Source organism: Capricornis sumatraensis, chromosome 7, assembly GCF_032405125.1.
Source record: "Capricornis sumatraensis isolate serow.1 chromosome 7, serow.2, whole genome shotgun sequence".
NCBI lineage: Eukaryota > Metazoa > Chordata > Mammalia > Artiodactyla > Bovidae > Capricornis > Capricornis sumatraensis.
Window position 1 is genome coordinate 44550172 of NC_091075.1, and position 15926 is coordinate 44566097.

The 15926-nt window shown below is 40.0% G+C and overlaps 1 protein-coding gene and 1 pseudogene across 1 annotated transcript in view; one reads left to right on the forward strand and one right to left on the reverse strand.

Moving 5' to 3' along the window:
* Positions 1–15926, reverse strand: part of ADGRA3 (adhesion G protein-coupled receptor A3) — a 128898-nt gene that overhangs the window by 73317 nt on the left and 39655 nt on the right. Inside the window, exons 3-4 of the mRNA XM_068975206.1 lie at positions 10204–10275; positions 5293–5364 (exon numbers count right to left, since the gene is read on the reverse strand). Of these exons, the coding sequence (XP_068831307.1) occupies positions 5293–5364; positions 10204–10275 (144 nt within the window). The remainder of the gene's footprint in view (positions 1–5292; positions 5365–10203; positions 10276–15926) is intronic.
* LOC138081711 (large ribosomal subunit protein uL1 pseudogene) lies at positions 7707–8359 on the forward strand (annotated as a pseudogene).

The following is a 15926-nucleotide window of genomic DNA, read 5'->3' on the forward strand; positions in this document are numbered from 1 at the left end:
GTAATCTATAGTGGACTTCAGTAAAAACATTATTGAATTCATTTTACATATATCTTAGGATTTTTTTTTTAATAGAAAAGAGGCTGGGTAAAATAATTTTGATCTTCATAAAAGAATTGCCAAGGAACTTAAAAAATAAAAAGAATGCTTTCACATTAGAAGAATCATGAAAGCAATGCCTTTTTCTTTTCTGTCCTATCAGAGTGAACACCAAATGTGGATTTTGAAAAGGGTATTACGGCTGACGGAATGCAACTCGTAACATTTTAAGAAAGTAACCTGGATGTAATTAAAATGAACAACTGTACTTTTATCAAGGTATCCTATGTGAAATTATAAGATTACTGGGGTTTACTGTAAATAATATAGGTGGGAAGATAAGAGACGTGACGTGGAACTAAAACAAGATAGGTTATGAGTTGCTAAGTGTTGAAACTGACTGATGGGTACATGGAGATTCCTTGTACAATTATTTGTAATTTTTAGATGTTTGAAAGAGTGTAGTAGTTGGAAATAAAAATATATATTACAAGTATAGGATTTAAGTATAAACAAAATGATTGTATCTTACAGGAACCATTAGATTCTAATTGCTAGGAAACTTTATGGTAATTATTAGGTACTATTAATTTGTTTTTCCTTGGAAGTCACTGAGGAAGGAATCACATTGGAGAAAGACATGCCATCCTCCCAGTAAATCCCAACACAAAGCAATCTTTCCTCCAGTGTTGGAACAAACTGCTATTTGATTGGCTAGACACCAAGTGAAGTAACTGGCTGATGACCATAAAAATTCACACATACCTTAATACATTAAAGTGAGAGTGATGTCGCTCAGTCGTGTCTGACTCCTTGTGACCCTGTGGACTGTAGCCCACCAGGCTCCTCTGTCCACGGGTTTTTCCAGGCAAGAGTATTGGAGTGGGTTGCCAGATCTTCCCAACCCAGGGATTGAACCTGGGTCTCCTACATTGCAGGTAGACACTTTACCTTCTGAGCCACCAGGGAAGCCCTTAATACATTAAAAGCACATTCCAACTCTGAGATGCTTATACCAAAAAAAGCATCATGGGACTGAGAATGACAATGTTCACAGCAAAGTCACTCTCTCGTGTCCAAATACAGCTCACTGAATGGAGTGACAGGTGAATTATCCACCCACTCCCACTCATGCTGTTTCTTACTCTCTCACTTAGTATTTATTTACTTACTTTTTGTTAAATAGATAGTTGCATTCCTGTGAGTTAAATGGGTACGATGCAGCATCTGTGTATGTACAGGCATGTTTACCAGGGCAAACTTGTTAAAGGAAGAGGTAATGAATCAAATGGTACCTCCTTTAACTCAGGAATAATTGACTAAATCATACTGTTCTTTTACCTCACAGCTCAGACAGTAAAGCATCCACCTGCAGTGTGGGAGACCTGGGTTCAATCTCTGAGTTGGGAAGATCCCCCAGAGGAGGGCATGGGAATCCACTCCAGTATTCTTGCCTAGAGAATGCCCATGGACAGAGGAGCCTGGAGGGCTACAGTCCATGGGGTCGCAAAGAGTTGGACACAACTGCGCGACTAAGCACAGCATACTGTTCTATACTTGTGGAATATTCTGTTGGTAGCTAGTCAGAAGCATCAACAAAAACGTCCTCCTGAAACGATAATAGTATTCTCCTAAAAAGATAACGGTACCTTGGTAAAAAATTTTTTAAGTAAGTTGTCAAGTAGAACACACTTTTTAAAGATTTTTTTTTTTTAATGTAGATCATTTTTAAAGTCTTTACTGAATTTGTTACAATACTGCTTCTATTTTATGTTTGGGGTTTTGGTCACAAGGCATGTGGGATCTTAGCTTCCCAACCAGGGATCAAACACTTTCCCCCTGAACTGGAAGGTGAAGTCCTAACCACTGGATCACCAGGGAAGTCCAGAGTAAAGCACATTTTTAAAGCCCTGTGTGGATGCCTATACATTTGCAGGGGCAATAGAAAAATCTGAGAATATATACACTGGACAGTATATGCTATCTCAGAAGGGTGTATCTGAAGAGACGAAGGGGAAATTCAACTCTTCCTGCATGTCTTTCTATATGGTTTTATTACTTAACAACATCAATAATTTTTAAACTGTAGAAAGGAAGTTCTTATAAATATAACTCAATTGACAAAAAGATATTAAAGGTATAATTTTTAGGGGAAAAACACAGGTTTTAAATTGATCAAAATCCATAAAGAAAATTAAAAGGAAAGTTTTTATTTTTTTGGATCTCCTAACAACTACTCTGTAACCTAACTTCGTAAGTGAAGGACAGAGACTTCACTGGAGTCCATTATTAGTTCCATCTTTTTTCTGCCAGTTACTCCTAGGGTTAGAGTGGGAACCTCTGGGAGAATGGCTTCACTTCCCAGAACTTCTCCATCAATAAAAGCAGAGATCAATACACAGATTCAATCAATTTACCTACCACACCCAAGTCCACTGAACACTCTGACGTATGTCATTTTTCAATTTTTACACTAAATCGCCAATGAGAAGTCTGGGTGGGAATGCTACAGGCCTACTGCCAAGGTTTCCAGGCTCCCTGGCTAAGAGGCCAAGTGACTCTTAGGGTCCAAAGTTCCAGGGTAACCCAGGGAATTAAGCTGAAGAGGTAACAGAGGAAAGAGCTAGAACAGTAATCTACTCTAAACTGATTTCTTTCACACATTTACTCTATTGGGTGGGAAATATTAGTAATAGAGAGCTTCTCTGACTCTTAACCTAAAAATGTACTACATGTCCCTTAACTAATCAGACTCTCTTTTCCACCTGCTAGAATGAAAATGCTATTCTCCATATCTGAAATACCAAATGCTATCAGCCTTTACAAGCAACATACAACCTGGCTTAGAGAGTCCAGAAAGCTGTGCAGCCCACACAGAACACCCATCCAAAGGTTCCTGATCCAAGGCTCGAGAACTATGTCAACCCAAATGATCACAAGCAACTCCACTGCAATGCATTCCTGAATGTTAAGAAGCTACCACAACTGCTAATTTTTCCTATGTGCTTATGTTTATGTGTTTAGTACTGATAATTTTTCTTCAGTCCAGTTCAGTCGCTCAGTCGTATCCAACTCTTTGCAACCCATGGACTGTAGCCCGCCAGGCTCCTCTGTCCATGGACTTTTCCAGGCAAGAATACTGGAGTGGGTTGCCATTTTCTTCTTCACGGGATCTTCCCGACTCAGGGATTGAACCCATGTCTCCTGGGTCTCCTGCATTGCAGGCAGATTCTTTACCCAAAGAGTCATGTGGGAAGCCTTAATTTTTCTTAGAACAGTATTTAAAGGATATGTCAGGTATAGTTCTATATGTGCCATACTGTTGCATTTAAGAGGGTTATGATCTACTATTACATGGACTACAAAATTATCTCAATCAATCACAAAGTAGGAAACTTGGTAGTGTTATTTCTATGTTTTAATGGTTCACCCAGATATATGTCCACGATGTTCTATCTCCTGTAAATTCTCACAACAGGTATCAGAGAATTGGTAAAAATGTAAGAGACAATCCAGGCTTTAAAATTTGAAACAATATTAGATTTTAAGGCAGGAGGCAAAACAAAAAAGTAAGTGTATAGTAACCTGCCTTAATGTAAGCACTGTCTAAAACAACACTTTTGCCTAAAGAACTTTTGCTGTTGGGTCAAAAGTCCCTAGACCAAAGCTATAAATCCATCTGGAACTAAAGTCAAGAAAATGGTAAACTTCAGACTCCCTCTTTCACTATTTGATTCATAACTACTCAAAAACATAACAAATTTTTCTCCACAAATGCCTCAGGCTGCCAATTCTTACACTTTCCTCAAAACCAAAAATTAAAAACTATCAAGATAATAAAGGCACTGAAACAAAACTGTTTGTAATCCAGTTTAAAAAAAGAAAACCATAATAGATTTAACTGATTTCTAGCAATGAGTAAAGCTGTATACCAAATCAATCTTTTATTTAAAAACATATACTTGGGCCATCTATCTTTCCCCCAGAGCTAAAGGACACACTGAAAAATACGAATTTGCTGACTGAGAAGCAGAAGTACTTTGTTCTGTTCTGACAAGTGAGACCCGTCGCTTACTGTGGAGATGAAATAATCTCAGTACTTAAGCCCATATGGCTTTTTCAAAGTTAACTTGAACAAAACAGATGAAACATCCTAAAAAGCTACAAAGAGAAAGAGTCAAGCATAGGCGATCTCAGAACTAGAACTTCTACCTCAAAATCCTGCCTTGCATGCTGCACCCTATTTCTAGATTGCTCTTCTCTAAATCATGATTTTTGCCATTTCCCCACATCAATGTCTTCCAGCGGCCTCCTAGGACTGAATCAGTTCTAAGCTTCAGTCTGCCTTTCATACACTCTTGTATAAAGCTCTATTACAGGTAACTGTCCTGACTTCTAGTTACTCTCAGATTCTTTACTTTAACAATAAAACTAAAATATATTTGATGGTATATACAAAGTTCTCCATTTATATTAGAAATAAATTATAAGAGGTATAGATAATTCAAATGCTAATCCATCCTTATAATAACTTCGAGGTACTATGAATCCTACTGTACAGATGAAAAACAGAAAAGCTCGAGAGGTCACCTATAACCACAAGGTCAGACAGGTGACTTCAACGGTCAATCTATGCATAAGACTATTAGCCTTCACCTTGACAAACTGGCCTCGCTCTGATTGCTACCTCCCTGTATCATTTGCTTGACTTCTTTTCCCTTCTAAGGATCTGGACCATTAGCTCAAGATTCACCTCTTCAAAGAAATTTTCCCAAACCATCAGAGCTTTTGATCATGTGTCTCAATATGGACCCATTCTCTAGGGTATATACTACATCGCAGGTGTGCAAGTACGTGTGGAGCAGTGGATGTAATGCAGCATTATATTCTGATGACATTATATCTCCCTGATTAAATTTCCAGTTCCTTATCCCCTACCTTCAATCTTTCCCACGGAAAGGTTGAAGGCAGGAGAACAGGATGACAGAGGATGAGATGGTAGGATGGTATCACCGACTCAATGACGTGAGTTTGAGCAAGCTTCAGGAGTTGGTAACGGACAGGGAAGCCTGGCATGCTACAGTCCATGGGGTCGCAAAGAGTTGGACGTGACTGAGAACTGAACTATCCCCCTACCAGTTCTATAACCTCTACAGTTGCTATTTCAATGTTAAACATATAAGTGGTCATAAAAATGTGGGTACTGGTTCAAATGCTTCCTTGTATTATAATACGAAAGACAGAGGTACTTACAGCCTAACCAGGTTGGTGAGTCCTCGAAATATATCTGCATTTAGACACCCTATTCGGTTGTTTGTCAGATCCCTAGGGAGAAAGGGGAAAAGTATCTTCAATTAGTTCTCCTGGTTAATGAAGGTTTCATACGTTTGATATTCAAGAATGGCACCCAGGTATCACACAAGACTTTTCTTTTAAGCATCTCTAAAATATTCACCTATCTCAAGCACAGCACTGAGAGAAGAAATAATCCCTGCGTTCACTTACTTCTGGCATGTACAAACTAAACGCTTTTTAATTACAGTGCCCTTGATGTTTAAAGCATTTACTCCTGTAAAATGACTCAAGATAAAACCAAAGTAGTAAAAATGAGACTCAATCTATCTTACTGCCTATGATGATATACACAGCTAATCACGCTGGGTAAATAAGGGATCAGAACTGATCTAAGGCAACATCCAAGAGGCAACGGCTAAAAGGGTACATTATCACAATCCCAAAACTTTTACTTCCTCAAGAACAAGTGAAACTTAATGCTAACTTCATTCCTTAAATACTCAGAAGAAAGGGTATATTATCACAATCCCAAAACCTTTACTTCCTCAAGAACAAGTGAAACTTAATGCTAACTTCATTCCTTAAATACTCAGAAGTTTAGACTGTAATGAAAAAACAACTGAATTAGCTTTTACTTTACAGATCTGTCATTTAGGCTCCAAGCCAAATTACTTTATAACAATATCCATATTTTTTCAGTCACTCCTAAACTTCTTATAGTTCCTATCAAATGTGATTTGAAACCATTTTTTCTCCTCAATGTACCTAACTTTTTCCCTTTTATCTGTAGTAAGTTTAGTATTTTGTTCTTTCTACACTATTTTTCTTCATACCAAGCACAGTGAACACAATTTTATACTTCAATTAGATTTATTTTAATTAGGAGGTAATTGACTATTTCTTCAAATACGAGAGCATAGCTTTCATCATTTCCCATCAGTGGATTTAGTATGAAAGCCCTAAAACAATGAATCTCTGTTTTTCTCAGTTGTTAAGATTTGGGATTATTGGTCATTTTTAATTTCAATAAAAGAAGTAAAACAAGCTTTCTAAGCCAAACTTTAAAAAATATTTTTATCATATTTTCTTCACTGTCTGTATTATTCTCTATAATAGAGAAGGACATATTCTTTGAATTTCACTGAGTTACTCTTTAGAGACTTATACCAACCATTTCTAAACTAAAACTGTCAGATTCTAAATTATACAATTGGTAATTGGGGGGGAAAAAAAGGTATTAGGTCTGATAGAAATTACAAAGACTTCATATTCGAATTCAGTACCTACTCATTAATGTTTTCCTTTAGATATTTTAAAGCTAGTTTAGGTAATCCCTAGTATTCAAAAATTTCATAGCTCTGTTTTCCCCTTCTTATGGCAACTTTTGATTTAAAAAAAATCTTAAGCAATACAAGTTTTTATCTACATTCATTATGCTCTAGCTCCTCAGAATATTTAAGCTAAGTATTTAATCGTGTGGGACTTTTCTTTATTCCGGCTGATTTTCCTTCTATTTCTGGGCTTTATTATTTAAGAAAATGAGGCATCATCTTGTGAAGTGTTGCTTAAACAAGCACTTCTAAGTTCTATTCATTATCTTGTCTCAGTTCTGAGTTTTAAATGGTGTAATTACCATTGATTCTTTGGGAAACAATTTCATTATAGCTATACCTATTTAAAATGGAATTTAGGTACTAATAATGAGTTTTCATTTGAATTGAGAATCAGCTTGAATTTTGTTGATAAAGCAAAGGAGAAACTGAATGGGTCTAGGTTTTACCTACTTCTGGTAGTTTATTCTTCAGAAAGCCACTGACTTAATCTTCCTGATCCAAATCATCTATAAAGCAAAGGCAAAGGCTCGGGACACTTACAAAAACACTTTATATGTAGTTGCTGAGCGAGATGCACAACTGAATGATTTAAGGCCTCGTAAGAAAAAGTGCCTGTACTCAAGAAGTGACTAGCAGAATACCTTTCTATCTCACTGAGTTTTCATACAGAACTCTCTCAGCTTGCAAACTGTATACCAAGTTAGCTGTTTGGAATTAAGAACTAATTTTCTAGTGGGAAGATTATAAATGACAATTACCTTCCTAGACATGAGCACCAGAGACTACTTAATGTGTAATGCAATGAAAAAATGGTAAGGCAACATCTGGGACAATCATGGTAATTAAATTAAGTGCTACTGAACAAGAAAATTTTTAATTTATTTTGGATAGCAATATGTGAAAAATTATTTACTGAAGGATAAAGAACTGATGGAGAACACAGGATATTTTGCAGTATGCTTGAAAGAGCCTGATGAAGCTGCTTTTTGTTAAGAGTTGAGTTTCCACTCTTTTCCGGTTATCGCGGCGTAGGGAACTATGAGCAGCAAAGTCTCCCGCGACACCCTCTACAAGGTGGTGCGGGAAGTCTTGCACGGGAACCCACGCAAGGGCAGAAAGTTTTGGAGACAGTGGAGCTTCACATCAGCCTGAAGAGCTATGACCCTCAGAAGGACAAACGCTTCTCAGGCACCGTCAGGCTTAAGTCCACTCCCCGCCCCAAGTTCTCGGTATGTGTCTTGGGGTACCGGCAGCATTGTGATGAGGCCAAGGCTGTGGATATCCCCCACATGGACATCGAGGCACTGAAAAAACTCCACAAGCATAAGAAACTGGTCAAGAAGCTGGCCAAGAAATATGGTGCCTTTTTGGCTTCAGAGTCTCTGATCAAGCAGATCCCCTGATTCCTGGGCCCAGGCCTGAACAAGGCTGGCAAGTTCTCTTCTTTGCTGACCCACAATGAGAACGTGGTGGCCAAAGCTGATGAAGTGAAGTCCATGATCAAGTTCCAGATGAAGAAGGTGCTGTGTCTGGCAGTGGCTGTTGGCCACGTGAAGATGACAGATGATGAGCTTGTGTACAACATCCACTTAGCTGTCAACCTCCTGGTGTCATTGCTCAAGAAAAATTGGCAGAACGTCAGGGCCTTGTACATTAAGAGCACCAAGGGCAAGCCCCAGCATCTGTACTAAGGCACAGCTTAATAAACCGTACTAAACCATCAAAAAAAGAAAAAAAAGAGTTGAGTTTCCTTCAATCTCTACCTCAACATGCAGATATTATCATATTAAGTTCCCTATTATCAGAAAACAGAATATGGGCGGTCATGTGACCAGAGAAGGAGAGAATAAGTGGACTTGTCTGGCCATATACCACCACCCTCCTCCCTCCTCTTGGAACAACCAGTTCTAGTAATTCTCCAGCTTTAGCATCAGAATCACCAGGAGGGACAGTTGAAACAAAAATGCTTTATTTAGCCTCAGCCCCTCTAGCAGCTACATTCCTACTCCTTCTCCCTACGTGAAGACTCACATTCCATCCAAACAAGCTGTCAGTTTGTCCTAGTAAGAAGCACAGAGAAAATGACTCATTGTTATAAATCAAGCTCAGTTAGCTGCTGCCTCTCCACTCCCTGAGGACTGTTTCTGGAGATGCATGTAGCCTGTTGATGGGCATGTTTCATGGCCTTGCTTGTGTCAGTCTGGCAAGTCCCAACAGCTTCAAAGACCCTTAACAGCTGAACACCAGCTAGGGCTCCATCTCTCTGGAAGTATATTCCAAACCCATATCCAAGATCTTGGTTGGTATACATAATTCCACTAGACTGCAAACCTTCCAAGGGGTTCCTGAGTTAGTTACCTTTGTATCTCTGGAGGCTGGCTCACTACTGGGCACAGAGGATGGACTTGATAAATTTTTGTTTAACTGAATTGATGCTGATCTGTCTTTCCACTTCAATTACATTTCTATATGTTGATAATACTTTCACTGAAGTCTAAACCCAGCTTGATCCACTGCAGCCCTGATGTCACTAATCTGATCACATCAACTCCATACTGAAAAAGTTTTGCCAGCCCCCCACTGTCTAAATAATAGATTCGAAAATCTTCCACATGGCAGGAGGTCATCAAAAGCCTGGTCTCTTTCTGACTAACCTTACATTCCAATGTTCTTTTCCCCTTTCTACTTAATGCTTTGGTCAAAGAACATGTTCTTTTCGCACCTGTGTCCACTCTGCTTACAGTGCTCTTTCTGTTATTCTTCAACACATATTCACCCCTCAGGAGCAAGGTCAAGTCTAAAGGCTGGCTGCTCTCACGGCAGGTCATTCCCATCTCAGGTGGTCCCTCCTTTCCCCGGCAGATTAGTAATATTATTATTTAGGATGCATTTTCACTATCGATTTGCCCCTATGAGTCTGTGAGTTCTTCCAGGAAAGTCCAAGCATAGTAAGCAGTCAGCACTCAATAAATGCATTCAGAAGGAATGAAGGGTAGTGGCACAGTCCACATGGCTTAAGCACCAGGTGACCTCTAAAATATGAGCACTCTCACAAAGTAGTTGTGACAAGAACACGATAAGGAAAGCAAGAGTGCTTAGTCTCGGAAGTAATAAACACTGGTCTTTAGATTTTGAAATAACATATGGATAAAATATATAGGAAATTGGCAAGATTTTGAAATCACTAATAGAAAGAGGCCTCAATTTTTAGAGCATTTACAATAGATTGTTTAAATGCATTCGTAAGTTGAAACTCATCTACAGATCATGCCTGCTGGCAAAGCCAACCATCATGATTTTATTACCAAAAGAGGGATGTTACCACCTACCACCAACAAATCAAACTGCTGTATAAATAAACTGCCTTCTGAGCTACTTATATTAAACAGTCTGCTTTTCTATCTTAGACCTGGCTAGATGAACTTCTAAAAATTATTAAAAAGCCACTTTTTTATCATGTTAAATTTTGAAGTACGTTAACAGTTACTTAAAAAGGAATGGTTCAAATTCATAAGCCAGCAGTTCAAACACTTACAATCTTTTTAGCGATGACAGTCCCCAGAAGGCACCTGGGTCTATACTACTAATAAGATTGTTTCGGAGGTCCCTGTTAAAGACAAAATAAAAGTTACTTACATCTCAACACTGTAAGAACTATTTAGGCATACTGCACTTACCTGCTATACAGTAAACAGCAATGATAGTGATAGGAATGGGAGGAAACTGAGGCCAAACAGGCTAAGCCAAAATCAGCCCAGTAGTAAGTGGCAGAGCAAGAATTCAAAATCAAGAAATCTGGTTCTGAAGCCATTTGCGTTGGGCAATATAGAATAAAGGTATATGTCAAAAAGATATGCATCTTAGTATTACTCCAATTCAAAGTTATGACTAAATGACAATCATACATTATTTTTACAGTCTCTTCCTTAGTATGTTACACTTTAATTATCAAAATAAATCAGACTGTACTGGTGACAAGCATAATTAAATTAAAAATTTTTTAATTGTTTTCAAAACTATACACTCTAAAATTGACGTCATTTGGTTGTTAATATTTTTTCCTCCCAGGACTTCTAAGGCTAGGCTTTCTATAAAACAAGGTGTTATTTCACAGTATATAGCTCAAAGCCAAGACCCACCAGTCCTCTATGCAATGGCATCTGATAGCAATCACTAGTGACAGCAGTCCCCCCTTTATCCATGTGAAATATGTTCCAAGACTCCCAGCGGGTGCCTGAAACTGGAAACGGTGCTAAATCCTTCATATACTATGTCTTTTTTCTATACATACATATCTATGACAAAATTTGTAAATTAGGCACAGTAAGAGATCAACAAGAATTGAATTATACCAATATGATAAAAGTTTATAAAATCGGTCTTTCTCTCTCAAAATATCTTACTGTACAAATGCAATGCCGTTTCCATTTTTCCCAGTGGTATAGAACCCACCTGCCAATACAGGAGATATAAGACACAAGGGTTTGATCCCTGGGTCAGGAAGATCCCCAGGAGGAGGGCATGGCAACCCACTCCAGTATTCCTGCCTGGGAAATCCCACGGACAGAGGAACCTGGCAGGCTACAGTCCATAGGGCTGTACAGAGTCGGACACAACCAAGTGACTTCACATGCACACAATGCTTTTCCCTCAGCACTGACCACACACTGTGGCCGTAACTTTTGCAATGTGAGATATAACAGCAAAACTAGTACAATTTTTTTTGGTCACAATTCCAGAAAGATTCATTCCTACCATGGATCTTAGCAACCTCAGCATACAGTTTTTTTCTCTCATTAGGTCAAGAACTTCGCCATTTAACTTAAAGGAAGTTAAGCTGTAAGCTTAACTTACAGCTTCTCTTCAGCACATCCAAACAGTCAGCATCAGTACTCTTGTGCTTTGGGGCTGTTACTGAGTAAAATGAGGGTGACCTGAACACAAACTGAGATACCTTGACAGTAGATCTGATAACTGGAATGGCTACTAAGGGACTGAGGAGCAGGATGTGCAGGACAAAGGGTTGATTCATGCCCTGGGTGGGATGGTGTGAGATTTCATCACACTGTTCAGAATGGTGTGTAATTTAAAACATAGGAATTATTTATTTCTGGAAGTTTCCATTTAATATTTTCCACCTGTAGTTGACCAAGAGTAAATAAAACTGTGGAAACCGAAACCTCAGATGGGGCGGGGGGCTACTGTACCCCCATTCTTCTCTGGTGCTTGGCCCTTCCATGCCAGCATGCCAGCACGCCACCACTGGGGGCAGCAGTGAGCATCACAGCCAGATCCTTCCTCCAGGGCAGATTTGGCCCATCACTAAAGGTTCTGCTTGGGCTCAGCAGGTAAAGAATCCACCTGCAATGCAGAAAACCTGGGTTCAATCCCTGGGTTGGGAAGATCTGGAGAAGGGAAAAGATATCCACTCCAGTATTCTGGCCTGGAGAATTCCATGGACTGTATAGTCCATGGGGTCACAAAGAGTCAGACACACCTGAGCAACTTTCACTTTCAAAGGTTCTGCTTGAGCTCAGCTGAAACTCTTCAGTCACCGCACACAAGCATCCAGCTAACATCTGCAGAGAGCAATCCTCAGCCACAGGAGCACTGAGAAGGAGAACAGTGGTCTGCTTCCCACAGGCCAGCCAATGGCTGGCCCACAGTTCAGCTCTACTAGACACCCAAACTGGGCCCATTCATCAGGACTCACTCATAACCTTGCCCACTGGAGGCCTGAGTGGCCTCTGGTCATCTCTCAGAGAACCTCAGGTCAGACTGTGAACAGAAACCCTTTCCAACTTCTCTTCACCAGGGAGTCTTTCCCTAACAAAGGCAACATTGCCCCTTCCATATATGTGTGAGCTTCTGACATCAACCCTCCTAATTATCCATCATTATTCTCATAACTGGACTTCCAAGGTAGCGCAAGAGGTAAAGAACCTGCGTGCCAGTGCAGCAAACATAAGAGATACAGGATTGATCCCTGGGTCAGGAAGATCCCTGGAGGAGGGCATAGCAGTCCACCCCAGTATTCTTGCCTGGAGAATCCCATGGACACAGGAACCTGATGGGCTACAGTCCATAGGCTCTCAAAGAGTTGGACAGACTAAAGTGACTTACACCCCCTACCCCCCCTACACACACACACTGAGTTGGTGAAACAATGCAAAAATGCAGAGCAAAGGGCAATACAAATCCAGGGTAGCATGTACCTCTCGGGTCCTTTAGTACCTCACTTATTTGAGAAATAAAAAGCTTTCCTGAAAGCAGATCCTGGACCACCTGTGCTGCCTGTTATCACAACACTGAGGTGACATGTCTCTGGGATCACTTGTCACTACTGCCCTATTGTGGGCAGTCTAGCCTGTGAGAAGCAGTCTAAACTACTCAACAGAAAAACACTCAGTTCACTTCCTCAAGCATCCGACCTGTTTGGTCTATTGGTGCTTAAGAAAAGGACACTGAGGAAGTCTCACCGCAGTGGACTCACATCCACGTGCTTCCTGTCATCCGGTGAGGGAGGCACATGCAACTTTACTGACATCAGCTGATGAAAACTAACTGCTGTATGGCCTGCTTCATAACATGCTCTTTCCTTAATGGCTCATTCTAACTATCAATACAGACAAAGCTGCACCCCTAGGACTGGTTTGTAGGCAGGTTTCCTGGCAATTTCACAAAAACAGCCTGATGAAACAGGCTCTCTGCTCCTCACAGCTCAGGTCAGTCCCTGTTGTAAACCCAGCACTCTCCATGTGCCATCCACACTGGCCTCCTGTCCTCTCAATGCTGTTTCATACCGGGCGATGGAGGTTGACCAGAAATTCTCAAGAACTCTTCTCTGGAGGCACAAGCAGTGAATCCTGTGCCCATAAACATCTGCCAACAAACCCTGTTCTGCCTTCTCCATGTCTCACTCCCAACCTTATGCATTAAACCTTCTGTAAGCTAGCAGCAAAACTGCAATCCCACTCCACCCCCTCCTACAAATCAGAGCCAAGTTCTTCTAAATAAAACTGAACCCCCAAGTACCTTGCAATTCTATAAACATAGGGAACATTCTTTCAATATAGTATACAGTCTATTCTGGTTACCATTACTAAATAAGTATTTCATTAATCAGAACTCAGATTTTATGTTCCACAAAGATGGGGCCTTTGGGAGGTGAATAGGTTATAAGAGTAGAGACTTCATGAATGAGGTTAATGCCTTTGTAAAAGAGACCCAGAGAGCTCCCGCTTCCCCTTCCACTACATGAGAGAGACTGCAGCAAAAAGACGGCCAAGTAGGAAGTGGGCCCTCACCAGACACCAAACCTGCCAGAGCCTTGATCTTGGACTTCTCAGCCTCCAGAACTAAGAGATATACATGTCTGCTGTTCATAAGCCACCCAGCTCATGGCATCTCGTTACAGCAGCCAGAACGGGCTAAGACAGATGATAAATAGATGGAAAAGTAAACCATGGCTGAGAGACAGGATTACACTACCTGACCTTCACCATGAAAGTCTTTTTAGTCAATTAGAGGTAGCCACAAAATCATTAGGAAATTCCACTCAGACAGTGTAGAAATTGCTGCATCTCATTCATAAGCACTAATATTTCTCAATAAAAGTAGAAGGTCATGATGTCTGCAATTGACTTTCAAGTAATTCAGCAAACATGTATATGTAGGCACACTCCAACATAAAGGAAAACAATAATGACATGTTGTTATTAATGACTGAGTAGGTAAACTGGTAATGTGGGAGATTACTACATCATTCTTTCAATTTTCTGTATGTTGAAAATTTTAATACAAATTTTGTTCCCACTATTTTCAGTCCCATGAATTACAACTAGCCCTCAGGCTCAATTTATTAGTTCTCATCTCCCTGCCCCCCTCTCCTGCCACAACCGACCCCAATTCTTTATTGCAAAGATATGATTTTAGGAAAAAACTAAATCAATGTTTTTGACCTATATAAGCAAAAAAGTTCTGCAAAAAGAAATATACAATGTCAGTTCTATTTTTTTAAAACATATGTTTCATTTATCAGATTTTAAAGAGTATCTACAACAGGAAGTGATTTAGCTAAAGCAGTACATAAATTTGTGGTCAATGATGTACTGCATGTGTTTCTACAAAATACCTCTCATGAATAACCGAGGACTGTAATATGATTTAAAGATGCACTTTTTCTTCAATAATAAAAAATCCTTGACATATTATATAATATTTAATAATAGCCATATTAATCAGGCATTGCCAAAAGATATTTATAGTCAAATTCTTTCATTTAACACTGCCCTCCCTCCTTGCCTTTACCAACCCACAACTTCCCTAGTGAACATAAGTCTAAGTTGAGGATATACAGCTAAATCTGAATGTTGCATGATTAAAATATAAATGAAAAGGCACACAAGAATTGCATAAACAAAATTAAAGGAATATCTTAACTCTCCCTCGTGGGAGAGTAGATAAGAATCTGCAAGCCAATGCAGGGAATGTGGGTACGATGCCTAGGTTGGGAAGATGCTACACCCCGTGGGCCACTGAAGCCTGTGTGCCACAACTACTTCCTCTGAGGCAATCATCACCACCCCTCTCTAGGCTCACAGCTGTATCTGTAGCCCACCCTCACCATTCCCTTGAGTTCCCTACTGCATACACACCTGTCTAACTCAACACCTACATCGGGACATCTCACAGCCACGTCAGAAACCAACACAGTGTCAGGAGCTCTAGTTCGTGCTTTATCAAGTCCTCCCAAGTGATTCTATTGCACACAAAGTTGGACAACCACCAGTCCAGGTGAGGGCACTAGTCTCCAAACAAAGACTATGGGCTTTAAATTACCTTAGATTTAACATTTCCCTGAAGGCTCAAAAACAAAAACGTCTGTCTAGTAAAGGCTATTGCTTTTCCAGTAGTCATGTATAGATGTGAGAGTTGAACTATGAAGAAAGCTGGATGCCTAAGAATTGATGCTTTTGAACTGTGGTGTTGGAAAAGACTCTTGAGAGTCCCTTGGACTGCAAGGAGATCCAACCAGTCCATCCTAAAGGAGATCAGTCCTGGGTGTTCATTGGAAGGACTGATGTTGAAGCTGAAACTCCAATACTTTGGCCACCTGATGCAAAGAGCTGACTCATCTGAAAGACCCTGATGCTGGGAAAGATTGAAGGCAGGCAGAGAAGGGGACGACAGAGGATGAGATGGTTGGATGGCACCACCGACGCAATGGACATGAGTTTGGGTAAACTCCAGGAGTTG